Raw genomic sequence first — 17589 nt, forward strand, 5'->3', positions numbered from 1 at the left:
ATATTATGCTGGAGATATATAATGTGAAACCATAATCTTCCGTATTTTATATTAGATGTGTAAATCCAGATTTTTTTTCCTTAGATTTAGTTCTTATTTTTGTTGCTACCTATAAAATATGTTGTAAATACTACTTATCAAGCAATATTAAATGCTGGATAGAGTTCTGGTTGCTTTCTATAAATTATGCTGGAAATGCTACTTATGAAGCGTTATAAGCCTATATATTATAATGGAGAAGAGTAAAACAGTGAAAAATAATTTAAAAGTTTATTTCATGTATATTATGCTGGAAATATATCATGCAAAATCATAATGTCCAGTATTCTATACTGGGTGTGCATAATCGAGATTTTTAGTTTCCTATAATATTTCATAATTTCAGTATTTTACATAATCATTGGGTGCAGTCTTTTATGCATTTTTAACCCCAAATTATATTATATGTTGGGAGTTGTGTCACAGTAATAATTACATTTTCACTCATTTTATAGGAGCCTGTATTTTATGAATAGTAATTTGGATTTCATAATTTTACAGCTTTATACTAATCCAGTATACTGGAGTCTATATTGCTTTTCCAAACGACGCGTCATTCACTAAAGCATACCTCGAATTTCTCCTATATGTTCCTACCGGAGATATATCACCTGAAAGCATAATCTCCTGTATTTTGTACTGGAAGTGTACAATCCTGACTTAATAAATTAGATTTTGTAATTTATTATCTTTATTATATGATAGACATAGCTTTGTATTATAACGTAATATCTATTTTGATGACGTCACATACAAGTGACTGTAATATAGTTGCCTATAATATTTCATAATTTTAGTACTTTACATAACCATTGGGTGCAGTCTTTTATGCATTCTTAACCACAAATTATATTATATGTTGGGAGTTGTGTCACAGTAATAATTACATTTTCACTCATTTCATAGGAATCTATATTTTATGGATAGTAATTTGGATTTCATAATTTTATAGCTTTATACTAATCTAGTAAACTGGAGTCTATATTGCTTTTCCAAACGACGCGTCACTCACTAAAGTGTACCTCGAATTTCTCCTGTATATTCTACTGGAGATATATCACATGAAAGCATAATCTCCTGTATTTTATACTGGAAGTGTACAATCCTGATATAACAAATTAGATTTAGTAATTTATTTTCTTTATTATATGATACACATAGCTTTGTATTATGCCGTAATATCTATTTTGATGACGTCACATGCAAGTGACTGTAATATAGTTGCTTATAATATTTCATAATTTCAGTATTTTACATAACCATTGAGTGCAGTCTTTTATGCATTTTTAACCATAAATTATATTATACATTGGGAGTTGTGTCACAATAATAATTACATTCTCACTCATTTTATAGGAGTCTATATTTTATGGATAGTAATTTGGATTTCATAATTTTACAACTTTATACTAATCAAGTATACTGGAGTTAATATTGCTTTTCCAAACGACGCGCCATATATTACCTCAAATTTCAAAATACACAATCGTTAGGGTTTAATCGGTTGTTCTCAAGCTTTAATTTTTGAAATGTCAAGCTTAATTTTGAACAATTGATGTTTTATGGGTAGAAAGCACTCTCTCAAGCGTAAAAAACCTATTTACCCAATCTCAGTGTCACCAGATTTTTTTGATTTTGTTATGAATAACGAAAATTATTCTCTTACAATGGCAGAATCTTATATGAAATATGCTCCAAGTGCGCATGCAGTTGGAGAATCATCATCAGCAAGTGGAACAAAAGTTGTTAGTTTAGGACGGACTCGTTTACAAAGGGCTAAGGCACGAAATACCTCTAGATCATCTTCGAATACCTCTGGGTCAGCTAGTATTAGAATAACACGTTCTCAAAGTGCTAAGGAATACGAAATTAGTGGTTCTAAAAGTGTCAAGGAACCAGAAATTGATGTTTCTCAAAATAATATAAAGACTACAAAAAAAAGGAAGGTTTCTGAATCAACTATTCATAAGAGAAGACATTCCAAATCATTTTTGAAGGTAAATTATATTATACCTTATTTATTGATAGATACTTTGTATAATGTATACCCATTTAATATACTTATATATGTGTCTGTATTGTATTGCAGCTTAGTGCAAGTGATAGACCAATACTTGGCAGTAACTTCAATTCTAAGATTGTTAGCAATTTGAAAACAAAATTATCAACAATGCAACTTGAACTTTTTAAGTCAACTTGTTTTGGCTATTTGTTGAATTTGTCTAGTATAAAACTGCAAACACAGTTAATATATTATTTGTTAACTAAGGAGGTTGAAAAAGGGAATGTAAATGAAATGGCGTTTCTTGTCAATGTGGTTAAGCTACGTTTTGGCTTGGCTGAGTTTGCTTGTGTAAGTGGATTAAAATGTACTGGTGATGTACAATTTTATAGTGAAGCTACGCAAAAGAATAATCGTTTAATTGCAAAGTACTTTATGGATTACCCTTCTATTTCTAAAGAACACCTTGTGGATTGTTTTCTTACAAAAACATTTGAGTCTGATGAAGATGCTATTAAGATAGCAGTGCTATTTGTTATAAATTCATTCCTCTTTTCTATTAAGAACACCAAACTGATTGACATGAAGTACTTGGACTTGGTTGACAAGAGTGATTACAATAGTTATCCATGGGGAATAGATGTATATGAGGAAACAGTAAGAACAATGTCAGGTATTTTGGATAAGTAGCGATAGTATTATTGGATTTCAGGATTCCCTTATGCTATTCAGATATGGTTCTATGAATGTTTTGAATATTTGCATAATTTTGTCGCTCATCGGTGTCAAAATACATCTCCACCAATTCTTCGATGGAGTGTTACACGACAGCTAAAATTTGAAGAGTTAAATGACAAGCTATATGGCTTATCTTCTGAGAAGGTAAATTAATTTCTTTTTTGTTTTCTCATGTATTAAGAGTTACTTTTGCTATATATAATTTTGTTACTAAAATTTAGTAAAATATATGTTTATGTAGTTGAATTTAAGGAATATGTCTCTTGAGAATGAGATTGCGGATAATGTTGATCAGAAACATGTTAGTTCAGATGATGATTTTGTTGATCATCCACTTGAGACTTTAAAAACACAATACAAAATGATGACTAATGTGAATGCGAAAAGGCAGCGGAAAGCTTCTAATGTTTTGGAGAAAAAGGGGAAAGATGTTAATAATTTGAAGAATCAGGGGAAAGCTACTAATGAAATATCAAAAATGAAAAGTATCGATGCTAATGATTTGGAGAAAAAGATGATAGACAATGTCTCTAACAGTGCTACAACTAGAAAATTAAAAAAATATTCTAATCTAACGGTAGCAAATAATGACCTTGTTTATTCTACATCTGGAAAATAAAAAATAAAAAATGAAGCTGGAAATGATTTGGAGCAAAAGCTGGTGGAGAATATTCATAACCAACATCGAAGTATAGGTAAAGCCTCTGTTGACCCGCCAACTAAAGATAGTGAGTAGTATATTCAGTTTAAGATTTTACAAGATGGCCAAGTTGAATTGAAGAAAGAAGTATCATCATTGAGGAAGGAATACAAGGAAGAACTAGTGGTTTTAAAAAATAATCTTGCTGAGAAATTTGTTGAGGTGTTCAATGCAATTAATTCAATGAAGAAGAGCATGTTAGAGGTATACTAGTACTTATTGTTTGTTTTGTTTTATTTTGGGTTGTTTTATATCTAATATCATTTTATTTGAACTTTTTGCTGCAGCATCACCACAATGGAGATGTGAAAAAAGATGTAGAAGGTGATAGTGATCGGAAGCAGGATGCATTCAATGAAAACAAAGAAGGTATAGTATAAAATATACTGTTTTAATGCTTCAATTTCTTGATGTCCAATTTGTGATTCTAGATGTCATTTTAGTGTTTTAATCGCGCAAGCGAGTCTGTATTATGTTGTTGGATGCATTGGTGTAATTGAATGGGGTCCCGGGGGGCCTCGGGTGTGAATCAAACTTAGTTTTGGACTTGATGGACTGTTGGGGGTTTCAGATATGGTGCAATCATACATGCGAGAAAATGGTCGCATGTGTGAGCACGTAGATGCGGCCAACTGATCATAGAAGCAGAAATGGCAAGTCATGTTTGGGTACGTAGGTGCGGAAGGCTGGGGCCAAGTGGGCACCCGCGAAAGCGTGATATGTTCCGTAAAAGCGAATGTTTGGGGGCTGGCGTGGGATCTGGCCTTGGTTGCCCAATCCCCAAAGTTTTAAACACAGAATATGGAATCAAGTTAATGTTTTCCCCCAAGTCGCACAAAGCTTTGGCACTGCAGAAAACTCACATTATATCAAAAAATATGATGTCAATAATGAACATGGAAAATTAGAATATTTTAATTTAGCAACGATAAAGGAAGGAATTTTTGGTATTGAAACGTAAAGCTGTATATTCAAAAAAAATTATTTATATTTTTCCTGATATATTAATGTATTTTTTATATAGCATCTGGTTTTGTTGATGTTGGAATTCCATATGAAGATAAATGGTTTGAAATGTGTGATTTAGAGGCTCATAAATTAACAGGTGAGCTTTGTAAACTAACAAGAAATGAAGATATTCCGTCTGGTAAGATGACTAAAGAGTCATTCAATGAAGATGTTCCAGCTGTAGAGGTTTATAAAAAATCATCAACTAAGATGATTCCAGATCATGAATTTGAGATGACTGACACTCAAATTGATTGTCAGATTCATAAATTAACTTCCAAATATGTTAATGAGTCCATAGGTGTTGCTCCTGTAATGACAACTACTCCAAAATGCTCTACACCTGAAGAAGATGTAGAGCAACAAGAATTAAAAAACCTCTTGTACCTCGTGTTATTATTAAAAGGGGATCACCCTTTTAAAATATCAATTACTGAAGAAATTCTTGTATCAATTAGAGATGACGTTAGTAAGTTTGTTCAAACAAAGTTAATCCAAACTCGCAGGTAACTTTACATATATCTAACATATGTTTTGATTGAAGTTTCTTTGTAATGATAGTTTGGACTATTCTATTTATATCTTTATTAAATCTTTTTAGGAAGAAGGGGTATGAAAAGAAGGATGATATACTAGAGGAAGAGTTTGATCTTGGAATTGAATTTATAGCTAAGAAGACATGATTTTTTGAACTTCATTATTCTGGTATAGGTATCAATGAAACGGTATGTCAACATACATTACTTTTTTTGTTTTGTTTTAGTATAAATATGTGTCTGTGTATTCGATTGATGTCTTGTGATGACCCGGCCGATTGTCTTAAAAATTTATGTCCCGATCTCCTATTAACTGCTTTTTCCGTGTTTATTTCTGCTATTTTGATTTGCCAGGATGTTCGTCTTTGAGTTTCGAGAGTTTTGGGACACTTAGTCCCTAAATAAGAGCTTAAGTGTTAAAAAGTTGGTCGTAGTTCGAAAGTATGAAGACGACCTCGGAATAGAAATTTGATGGTTCCGTTAGCTCTGTTGGGTGATTTTGGGCTTAGAGGCGTGTTCGGATTGTGTTTTTGAGGTCTATAGCTAATTTAGGCTTGAAATGTCAATAGTTGAATTTTTGAAGTTTCTGGTTCGATTGTGAGATTTTGATCTGAGGGTCGGAATGGAATTCCAGAAGTTAGAGTAGCTCTGTAGTATTTAATCTGACGCGTGTGCAAAATTTTAGGTCATTCGGATGAGGTTTGATAGACTTTTTGATCGAAAACGTATTTTTGGAATTCTTAGGCTTGAATCCGATGAAAAATAGGTGTTGTGATGTTGTTTTGAGCGTTCTGAAGGTTAGAACAAGTTTGAATAATGTTTTAGGATCGGTTGGAAACCTTGGTTGAAGTCCCGAGGGCCTCGGGTGTGATTCGGATTCTCAGCGGGTCATTTTTGGACTTAGAGGATTGTAGAAAATGCAGCAGGTCTCCAGTATTGGTTTCTCTCTTCGCGTTCGCGAGTGGGGTCTCGCGTTCGCGAAGAGGAGCTGGGGCTGTTGGAAGCTTAATGTTTCGCGTTCGCGAAGAGGTTCCCGCGTTCGCGAAGCTGAGAGGTCTTATGCCTACGCGTTCGCGAAGCTGAGAGGTCTTATGCCTACGCGTTCGCGAATAGGGTCCCGTGTTCGCGTAGGAGGGGGAAGTTTGCTACCGCGTTTGCGAGAGGGGGCATCGTGTTCGCGATGAAGGAAATCTGGTCCAAGCAAAGTTGTGCTTCGCGAATGCGAGGGTCCTTCCGCGTTCACGAAGAAGGATTTACCTGGGCAAATATAAAATTTCAAAGTCGAGGGTTTAGCCATTTTTGTGAAAACTAAAGCTTGGGAGCTCGGATTTGAGTGAGGTTTTGAGGGATTTTCAGAGATATTGATTGGGTAGTGATTATTAACTTCTTTTTTCTTGTAACCCATTAATCAAAACATGAATTCATCATTTAATTTCGGATTGGAGATGAAAATTGGGAAAAAGTTGGAAGACAGTTCTTAGACCTAGAATTCGACTTTTGATTTTGAATTTGACCTTAGATTTGGATAATTTTGGTATGCATGAACCCGGGAGAGTGTGGGGATTCTGAAAATATAAATTTTACCCGATTCCGAGACGTGGGCCCAAGGGGCATTTTTGTCATTTTACCTAATTTCGCATATTAGCTTAGAATTTCTTTGTAGAATCAGTTACTTGAAGTGTTATTTACATTATGCAATTGAATGGAATATATTTGGGTCATTTGGAGTCAAGTACTCGTGGCAAGGGTGTGGTTTCGGGTTGATTTTGAGCCGGTTCGAGGTAAGTGGCTTGTCTAACCTTGTGTGAGGGATCTTCCCCTTAGGATTCGGTATATTTGATATTTGAAATGCCTTGTACGTGAGGTGATGAGTGTGTACTTGAGCTAATTGTTGAAAATCCAATTTTCTTTAAGTAATTTCAATTGTGTTCCTTTTCCTATTTTATTTTATTTGCAATTTAAACCTGCTGTTAGCTTAGAAAAAGCATGTCTAATTGACTTAACTGTTTATTTGCTTAAACTACCTTAATTGAATTATGTAGAGCATGTTAGATTAGAATTACCTGTTTATTTGATACGTAATCGAGCTTAATTGAGTATTCTTGTGTTATTGATGTGTGTTTTACTTTGGGACTACGGGATGGCATCCCGGGAGATCGCCTGTACGTATTTATGATTTGAACTGAGGTGCGGGATACCGAGAGATCCCTGGCATGTATATTGAGGATACCAAGAGATCCTCGGGATACCAAGAGATCCCTAGCACATATTGAGGATACTGAGAGATCCTCAGGATACCAAGAGATCCCTAGCATATGTTGAGGATACCGAGATCCTCGGGATACCAAGAGATCCCTGGCATATATTGAGGGTACTAAGAGATCCTCAGGATATTGAGAGATCCCCGATTATTTCCCTGTGATTGTTTTTGCCTCTATTTTAGTTATTGAATTCCTTGTTTTTCCTGTATTAAATTCTTATCGTTAGTTTTCAACTGTACTGCTTATCTTATACTGTCATGTCTTATATTCTTTATTTTATCTCAGTAGGTCCATGACCTTCCTCGTCACTACCTGACTGAGGTTAGGCTTGGCACTTACTGAGTACCGTTGTGGTGTACTCATGCCCCTTCTATGCATGTTTTTCATGTGCAGATCTAGGTACTGCGACTCAGTCCTATCGCCCTTGAGGCGAGGAGACTGCTCCAGCGACTTTGAGGTATATCTGCCGCATCCGCAGACCGAGGAGTCCCTTTCTATTCTCGCTTTTAAGTATTAGCCCTTCTGTATTTCTATTCTTGTTAGGCATTCTGGAGTTAGAGTACTGTGTAGTGATCCTTAGCTTGTGATTCATGGGTTTCCGGGTCTTGGAAGTATGTATTGGTTTGAGAGTTAAATATTGTGTATGCCGAGCGGCACTTTTAAAGACTATTTTATCACTCTTCATTTTGTTTTTATTCCGCATTTTGGTTATCTTCAACAATTTAGGCTTACCTAGTCGTAGATGATTAGGTGCCGTCATGATGGTTCACGGAGGGCGAACCGGGGTCGTGACATGTTGGTATTAGAGCTCTAGGTTCATAGGAGTCATGGATCACAAGCTGGTTTATTAGAGTCTCACTGATCGGTACAGAGACATCTGTAATTATCTATGAGAGGCTATGTAACTGTGAGGAAAATTTTCACTTCATTTGATTTCCTTGTCGTGTGATATTTTGACATCTCAATTCTAAACTTTTGTCTTCTATTTTCTCACAGATGGTGAGGACACGTGCTACCCGAGATGATCAAGAACTCGTGCCCCCTACTACAGCCGTCAAAGGCCGAGGCCGGAGTAGAGACCGAGGACGCGCATGTGGTGCAGCTAAAGCACCTGCGCGAGCTGCCGTCGAGGTACCACCAGTAGTTCCAGCCGGAGTCCAGGCACCTAACACGCCTACTGCTACTACTACTCCAGCTCTTCAGGAGACTCTGGCACAGTTCATGAGCATGTACACCACTCTGGCTTAGGTAGGGTTACTTCCCCTTGATGCAGCTACATCTCAGGTCGAGGGAGGAGCACAGACCCTCGCCGCCCGCATTCCTGAGCAGTGAGTGCATGTTGAGCAGGTCCCTGAGATTATTCTTGTACTGCCTGCAGTGCCAGTTCAGCCTGAGGGCAGGGCAGCGACTTCCGAGGAGGAGCAGCTGAGGCTTGAGAGGTTTAAGAGGTACAAGCCTCCTGTATTCACCGGTCTAGCATTGGAGGATGCTCTGAGATTTCTAGATGAGTGTTACCGCATTCTCCTTACCATAGTATATCAGGATCGAGCGGGGTTTCCTTCACTACCTTCCAGCTTCGAGGAGCCGCCTATAAGTTGTGGCGCACCTATGAGTTAGACAGTCCGGATGAGGCTGCTTCACTGACTTGGACTCAGTTTTCAGATCTGTTCTTGAGAGAGTATGTTCCTCAGAGCCTCAGGTATACATGGCACGCAGAGTTTGAGCATTTGCGCTAGGGTGCTATGACTGTCTCAGAGTATGCTGTCCATTACACTAGTTTGGCTAGGCATACACCAGCTTTGGTTTCTACTGTTCGCGAGAGGGTTTGCCGGTTTATTAAGGGCCTAATTCCTAGTATCAGGTCTAGCACGGCTCGTGAGTTGGAGATGGATATTTCTTATCAGCAAGTGGTAAGCATTGCTAGGAGGATTGAGGGTATGCATGCTAGGGTGAGAAAGGAGAGGGAGGCCAAGAGGTCTCGAGAGTCGGGCCATTTCTCTGGTGCTCGTGCCCCAACAGCAGGTCGTCATGGTAGGGGTTATATGAGTTACCCTATCCATTCAGCTCTTCTAGCATCCAGTGGTATTCCAGCTCCTCCTAGACCTCAGGAACCTTATTATGCACCTCTGGTATCTAGCGTGCCTTCTGCACGGGGTGCTTTCAGATGTCAGTCCAGTAGACCTGACCCGAGCCAGTCACAGCCACCACGCCCTCCCAGAGCTTGTTTTGAGTATGGTGACACACGCCATGTGGTGAGGGATTACCCTAGACTTGGGAGGAGTGCACCTCCACAGACTTCTCAGCCACAGCGTGTCGCGCAGAGTTCTCAGGCTATGGTTACAGCTCCAGTTGCTACCTTACCTGCTCAGCTAGCCAAAGGTGGAGGTCGGGGAGGTAGAGGTCGCCTTAGAGGGGGAGGCCAGGCCCGATACTATGCCTTTCCTGCCCGTACCGAGGTTGTTGCCTCCGATTATTTCATCACGGGTTCGACGTTATTTGGGTGATTGTGGATCGACTGTCCAAGTTCGCTCATTTCATTCCTGTGTGTACTACTTATTCTTCGGAACGGTTAGCGGAGATTTATATTTGGAAGATTGTTCGTCTACATGGTATTCTAGTGTCCATTATTTCAGATAGAGGTACTCAGTTCACATCACGATTCTGGAGGGCTATTCAGCATGAGTTGGGTACTCGGGTGGAGTTGAGTACAGCATTTCACCCGTAGACGGATGGACAGTCCGAGCGCACTATTCAGATTCTTGAGGATATGCTCCGTGCATGTGTGATTGAGTTTGGAGGGTCTTGGGATCAGTTCTTGCCATTGGCGGAGTTTGCTTACAACAACAGCTATCAGTCCAGCATTTAAATGGCACCGTATGAGGCTTTAAATGGTAGACGGTGTAGATCCCTGGTGTGTTGGTTTGAGCCAAGTGAGGCCAGATTATTGGGCACAAACTTAGTTCAGGATGCTTTGGAGAAGTTTAAGGTGATTCATGATAGACTTCGTACAGCCCAGTCCATACAGAAGAGTTACGCGGACCGGAAGGTTCGTGATGTTTCCTATATGGTTGGAGAGCGGGTTCTGCTTTGGGTTTCGCCTATGAAGGGCGTTATGAGATTTTGGAAGAAGGGACAGTTGAGTCCGAGGTTTATTGGCCCTTTTGAGATATTTAGGCATGTTGGGGAGGTTGCTTATGAGCTTGCCTTACCTCCCAGCTTGATAGGAGTTCATCCGGTATTTCATGTTTCGATGCTCCGGAGTTATCATGGTGATCCGTTGCACGCATTGGATTTCAGTTCAGTCCAGTTGGACAAGGATCTATCTTATGTTGAGTAGCCAATGACAATATTGGATAGGCAGGTTAGAAAGCTGAGGTCAAAGAACATTGCTGCAGTAAAGGTTCAGTGGTGGGGTCAGCCGGTCGAGGAAGCGACCTAGGAGACGGAGCAGAATATGCGCAGCCGTTACCCTCATCTTTTCACTACTTCAGGCATGTCTCTATGCTTGTTCGAGGATGAACGAATGTTTAAGTGTAGGAGGATGTGACGACCCTGTCACACCTCCTTTTTACCACCCCCGGAAAGGGTATAAGGGAGTTTTTTTCCAATTTAAGTGACAATTGAAACGGGATTAATTATTAGAATCAGAGTCGCCACTTGGGATAATTTATAGTGTCCCAAGTCACCGGTTTAAAATTCCGAATCGAGGAAGTTTGACTCTATTTACAGTCTGCGAACACAAAAATCTGGGTAAGGAATTTTGTTAACCCGGGAGAAGGTGTTAGGCATTCTCGAGTTCTGTGGTTCTAGCACGGTCGCTTTGATCATACTTGGCTTAAACAAATTGTTTAATTACTTATTTTAGAACCTATGTGCATTCACCTCTTTTAATTAAGAAATTATCCTAAAAAAATGAGTCACGTGTACGTGTACCCATTTGTTTGGCGCGTCAAAAATCATGCCACGCGAACGTGTCCACAATTAATAACGTTTCTTTATTATTAGAAAAGTTTGGCCGAAGTTGCGCGAATGCATACTCCGGTTTTGTTTTTAGAAATCGTAATCATGTCATGCGAACGTGTCCACGACCACAATAGTATATTAAATAGGCCTAAAGCAACTACGAGCATTTATCATTTTTATATCTAGGTTATGAAATTAATACGAGGGTCATGTATGATTAAAATGTGGATAGCACACCTCGGACTATATGAACCTAATTTAATTTAGCGACCTATTAAAACCAATTTTATTAGTAAGAAAGTTTGTTCGAAGTTTCATGAACGCATACTCCGATTTGATTTTTAGAATTGTGATTGTGTCACGCGAACGTGTACACAATCACAATTGTATTTTTTAACACGCGCCTAAAAGGCTTTTCTACGAGATTTGTTTTCAGCAAGTCATTATAATATTTGTGAGGGCCATGGGTGATTTAATTACGGATGGCTCACCTCAATCTATTTTTAACAAAAGAGAATTGTATTCAACCAGAGAAGCCTAAAGATGTTCGGGTTTTAATCTACATTAAAGTTCAATCTATACCTACTCATTACAAGTATGCATTGGATAATATAATATACCAAGTATTCAATCATTTTCTTTTTTAAAAAAATCTGGGCCAGCAATAGGCCCAAAATTCTTTAAATATTTTGAGAGGAAAACAAGAAAAACTGGGCTCAACATCAGGCCCAGCAATGGAGACCAAGGCAAGAGGCCACCATAGCCGAATGGCCAGGTATTGGGCCCAGCCTTACATGATCAAACCTTCAGTTATTATGAGAGAACTATTTCTATTATGTAACATGTAGAAACTCAACAAATGGGAGATGTTGAACCTAACAGGGCTTGGGATCGAGCCCCAAAAGCGAGAAAGACAATGAAACACTGCTTTGAATCAAGCCCCAAACGGACTGCCTGACATGGGCTAAAGTCAGGCCCAATCCCCTTAAGAATTTTTAGAAAAACATAAGACAAGAACTAGACATGCATCACCAGATTATGAATTCAAACTTTTACACCTGCTTACAAACCAATAGTGAGATGAACATGGATCCAAGCTATTCTTTAAAACTTACTAATTTTTGCACCAACCAAATACTCTAACATTGTTACAATTAGATGATTAAACTGTGTAATTTCAACAGCCAACATTAACATTGCTAAAATTAAACGACTGAACTATGAAGTTACAACAACCAACATTACCATGATATGCAAACTAACAATCTTAAATATGAGAGCAACTACAGAAATCAACTACTGATCCAACTAAAATGAACAGTCTATAAAAAATAAACTAGTCTAGATCCTAATATATGTAGTTCTCCTTGAACTATTGTATATTCATTAGATCCCATAACAGCCATAATAAACTGAACAAAAACAAACTAAAATAAATACAGTAATTCCAAAGAAACGTATGTAGGAGGAACTGAAAGCCTCATTTCATCCATTGAAACCCTCATTACAAATACATCAAAGCACTTTATACTTTAGCAGTCATACAGTCCAAGAAATACCTGGAGATCAAAGCAAAATGGTGAGAAATTAAGGCAGTTCAGTGAAGTCAAGCAGGTAAAGAAGCAGCAGTAACCAGCCAACAAACAGCTTCAGCTTAGGTCATATCGAAATCAGAAATTTAGAGAAAGAATTTCAGAGTATGTTTATTTCTTAGAAAAAAAGGATCAGAAATGAAAACAGAACAGCTCAATAATGCAGAAACTTTTGTGTATTTTCTAGGGGTCTGAGTGTCTGCCTAAGAATAAAAGAAGAGGGCTCTTATATAGGCACTCCTAAGGCAGCCCTAGCCTGATTAACTAATTCCCCTTTTACCCCTTTAATTCTTAATCATTTTACCCTTTTTAACCCTTCAAAATATTTGAAACCTCCCTTCTCTTAATAAACCAGCCCCAACCTTATCCTCTAGAAGCTTCCCATAACAGAAAAATATTCCCCCAACCTTCAAATACCTAAAACACCCCTTGACATCCCTGGATTTACATCCAAAATGAATCACACATGGGTCATATTTGACCCAAGACCCAACCCAAATGAATGGGCCTCTTTAAACCGGGTCAGAGATGACCAAGAAGCCCAATGCTGAAACCCAAACCACCAAAATAAGCATTGAGACTCAAATTGTGACCCAAGCTAAACTAAGGTCAAATCGAAAGAAAAGGAAGAAGAAGAAAAGAACTGGAATAAAGACAAAGAAAGAGAAATATGATTCAAACAAGTATTTTAATAAGCTAAGTACTAATTCAAAATTACTAACCAAACCTAAATAAATCCGGCCAAGCCGAAAAATCAAATAGAAAAATAAAAAAAAATATTAGTCATAATCATGCAATTAAACTAAGCAACCCATTTTAAAGATTAAACTAGTCAACCACAAATAGACTAACCATAAAGATGAATATAAATAGGCACAACAAGTGTGGGAAAGAATATGCATACTGATTTGGCCGGAAAATTAAGCAAGCATAGAGAATCGACAAACAGCAACGGTTGACGAGGTTTGGCCGGTTATTCTGACTTTGCATGGAATCCGATGAGCCTTGAAATGAACAAAAATTGATACTAATCAATTATTCTTATTAATAACAATTGATTGGCATAAATTCCAACTCAAATCGAACCTTAAAACCGCTTCAAACTCTGAAAAGGAGACGAATTAGGGTTTTCAATTTCTGGAGTCAGATTTGAAATTGGGACAAGTGGGTGAGTATTTTGGGGAATGTTATGATGGATTAGGAGAAAAAAGTGGGTGGTGATTGTGCGGTATGAATTTTAGGTCGATTGGGTCACGCCGCCGGCCGGTGGAGGTTCGGGAATTTGGGGGGGCGGCTAGGGTTCTTGTTCTCTGAATCTTAGAGACAGAGAATGAAGGGGGAAGTGGAATGGGGAGGGGGTGCCTTGGTTCAGACAATTAAATACATAAGGGGACCCGAGTTCTGGTCCGTTGGATCTCATTGATCCAACGGTTGAGAACGGTGGTCCAAAACGGGGTCGTTTGGTTGATCAAAAAAGCCGGATCGGGTTAGGGAGAATTGGGACTGGATCTGGAACGAGTGGAGGGGGATTTATTTGGGCTTTGATAATTTAGCCCTAATAAAACAGCCTTTTTCTGATTCTTTTTTTTTAAAATTTTTTCCTATTTTAATTAATTAAACTCCTAAAATAATTAATTTGAAAAAATTAAGGTGATTATCTAATATAAATTTTACAAAATTAATTACTCCTAAATTAAAAAATAATTCAAAATTAAAAGGTTAAAAATGCCAAAGTAAGCCATTTTTTGTGATTTTCATTTTTTGCTGACTTAAATTGCATTCTGAAGTGAATTCCTTTATTTTCCAGGCGGGCGCCTGATTGCCAACATTTGATAGTATTCCCTTGTTCTTCAGGTGGGCGCCTGATTACCAAAACTTGAATTGTATTCCCTTCGTTACCTTAATCTGTTTTCCCTTGAAACTTGTGTTGTCTTCTTTTGAAACTTGAACTGCTTTCCTTGTTCTCCAGGTGGGTGCCTGATTGCCGAAACTTTAATTGTATTCCCTTGCTCTCCATGTGGGCGCCTGATTGCCGAAACTTTAACTGTATTCTCTTGCTCTCTGGGTGGGCGCCTGATTGCCAAAACTTTAACTGTATTCCCTTGCTCTCCAAGTGGGCACCTGATTGCCGAAACTTTAAATACCCTTGCTCTCCAGGTGGGCGCCTGATTGCCAAAACTTTAACTGTATTCCCTTGCTCTCCAGGTGGGTGCCTGATTGCTGAAACTCTAACTGTATTCCCTGGCTCTCTAGGTGGGTGCCTGATTTCCAACACTTGTGCATGTTTTTCCCTCAAAACATGACTCGTTTCCCCTTGTTCTCCAGGTGGGTTCCTGATCGCTGAACTTGAACCGTCTTCTTTTGAATATTGCTGCTTTCCCTTTGTTCTCCAGGTGGGCGCCTGATTGTTGAGCTTGACCCGTTTTCCTTGAACTTGTGTCATCTTCCCTTGTTTCTCCAGGTGGGCACTTGATTACTGAGCCTGAACTGCTTTCTCTTGAGACTGCTTTTCCTTGGAACTGTCTTCCTTGTTTTTCAGGCTGGTGCCTGATTGCTGAACCTGACTTGTCCTCTTCTTGAAACTGCTTTTCTTTTGGACTGTCTTCCCTTGTTTCTCCAGGTGGGTGCATGATTGCTTGAGCATGAACTGCTTCCTATTCTTGAAACTCGCATTGTCTTCCCTTATTCTCCAGGTGGGTGCCTGATTTCAACAAAACAGACAAAACAAAAGAAATTTTTCTGCCCCAGTTTGATATTGGGAACATCTGTGAGTGTTAACCAATTCTTGTTATCAAAACAAGTTCTAAACTAAATTCTTTTATCCTGAAAATTTCAAACCAAACCTCCTCTCAAAAGTGAAAGACTTAAATGCCAAATTGTACTTCCCAAAAGTGGACCTCTCGTCAGACTTTGTCATTTGCGAGGGTTTCAAAACATTACTAAATCCTGTTATCCAGGAGGGTACTGGAACTTACTGCCGAGCCTGTCTGGCATCGGTTTTCCTCACAGAGGGTTTCTCCGAAACAAACAAAATTTTCTACCTCTATTTCAATCAAAGAAAAATCTTGTCAGTTTGAAAATGTGGTGGTTAGTTTGCGGCATTCTTGCTGAAGGTAGCCCCTTCGCTGTCGTGCTTTGCTTTGACTGTCCGCCTTGAATTGGCCAAGACTTGTTTGCCTTTCTGACTGAATTTCAACCACAGGACCCTGAATGACCCGAATGCTCTACACTCAACCCGTTCTTTTACATTTCTGTCCTTCCAATTTGAACCTCTGTATCTTCCACAAAAATCACAAACCACTCGACCGCCTGAACTTTCATTAACACCTTATTTTTCACTTTCACATCATGCTATTCCTGTTAAGTTGCGGTCGTACTTTGCTTTGTGCAATTTTGGAAGTTGGTAGTAAGTTTTGAAATCCTTTCTTACTTGCGTAAACAAGGCTGACATTGGAAAAACCTTAGAGAGATAAATTCAAAAGAAATGAAATGCAATGACTTCGAGAGTTATGAGTAGAGAAGAAAAATCAAACCAGAAGGACTGTTTGAGGAAGTAAAGGAAAAGGGACTTATCTGAGTGAAGTTGCTGGCACCAATGATCATGACATGCACTTCGGATTAAACAGCCTAGTCCATTCAGTCAATCTTTTTCAGTCTTCACACTTTATACCTGGGGTTCCCATAATCTGATTCCTTTGCAAAGTCAACAACCTTATTCGGCTTGCGGTGCCCTGAAGGGTTTTCACTAGTAAACCTCTCTCATTTATTCATCTCTCAACTCACTGTCGCCTTACGATGCCCATGAGGGTTTTCACCAGTAAAACTCTCTTAATTTTTAATTTCTCTCAGCTTTCCATCGCCTTACGGTGCCCGAGAGTATTTTCACCAATAAGACTCTCTCATTTTTTCATTTTTCCTGCTTAGACCGGAGTGTTGCCCCTTATATGAATCACACCTCTACTTTCTCGACTTGGCATCTCTCGAAGACTGATCGGAAGGTCTTTCTTTGTACCGTAATGTGGGCTTTTGGATAGGTTTAGAAAGAAAGGATATCAAAAGGCTCAAAACAATTTGAATGAGTTCAAAATTACAACTCTTGGAATCAGATTTCTTACAACAACCACAACTTTCTGCCCCGGTTTCTTTGCTTGGGGACTTTTAAATTTTTATTTTGATGGGACCGAACCGTGAGGCTGCCTACGTATCCTTAAAAGGAATCAGGTCAAACGTAGTTCATGACATAGGAATTGCTTTGTTGTTGTTACTTTCCTCTTTTCTTTTTCTTTCTCTCTTTTTTTTCTCTTCTCTCTTTTTTTTTCTCTTTCTTTTCTCTCTATTTTTCTTTTTCTTCTCTTTTTTCTCTTTTTCTTTTCTTCCTTTTTTTCACTTTTTCCATTTTTTTTCTTTCTCTTTTCTCTTCTTTTTTTCTCTTTTTCTTCTTTACTTACCTTTTGCATTTGTATTTCTGAATTTCGCTACTGATTCTAAAAGAGGGATATGAAAGGAAATAAATAAGGCTCAAAGGGGTAACAAAGGATAAAGTGTTTAGATAGCAGAACGAAATGTCTTCATCATTCCAATCTTCAAAATATGCCAAGTACAAACAACAATTTAGACAAACCAAAGAAATCATACATAATATCTTTTGACTGCATCAGAATTGATAGTCATATCTACACATTTGCCTTCTATATCTGTTAAATACAAAGCACCACTGGACAACATTCTTGTTACAATAAACAGCCCCTGC

At 38.4% G+C, this 17589-nt stretch overlaps 1 protein-coding gene across 1 annotated transcript; it reads left to right on the forward strand.

Moving 5' to 3' along the window:
• Positions 1-1706: 1706 nt before the first annotated feature.
• LOC138888406 (uncharacterized) lies at positions 1707-5170 on the forward strand. The gene is made up of 8 exons (XM_070170264.1): positions 1707-2036; positions 2129-2698; positions 2774-2923; positions 3021-3305; positions 3561-3683; positions 3767-3848; positions 4504-4993; positions 5089-5170. The coding sequence occupies exons 1-8, from the start codon at positions 1707-1709 to the stop codon at positions 5168-5170; spliced, it is 2112 nt and encodes a 703-aa protein (XP_070026365.1).
• The last annotated feature ends 12419 nt before the right edge of the window (positions 5171-17589 follow it).

Source organism: Nicotiana sylvestris, chromosome 3 (assembly GCF_000393655.2).
Source record: "Nicotiana sylvestris chromosome 3, ASM39365v2, whole genome shotgun sequence".
Lineage (NCBI taxonomy): Eukaryota > Viridiplantae > Streptophyta > Magnoliopsida > Solanales > Solanaceae > Nicotiana > Nicotiana sylvestris.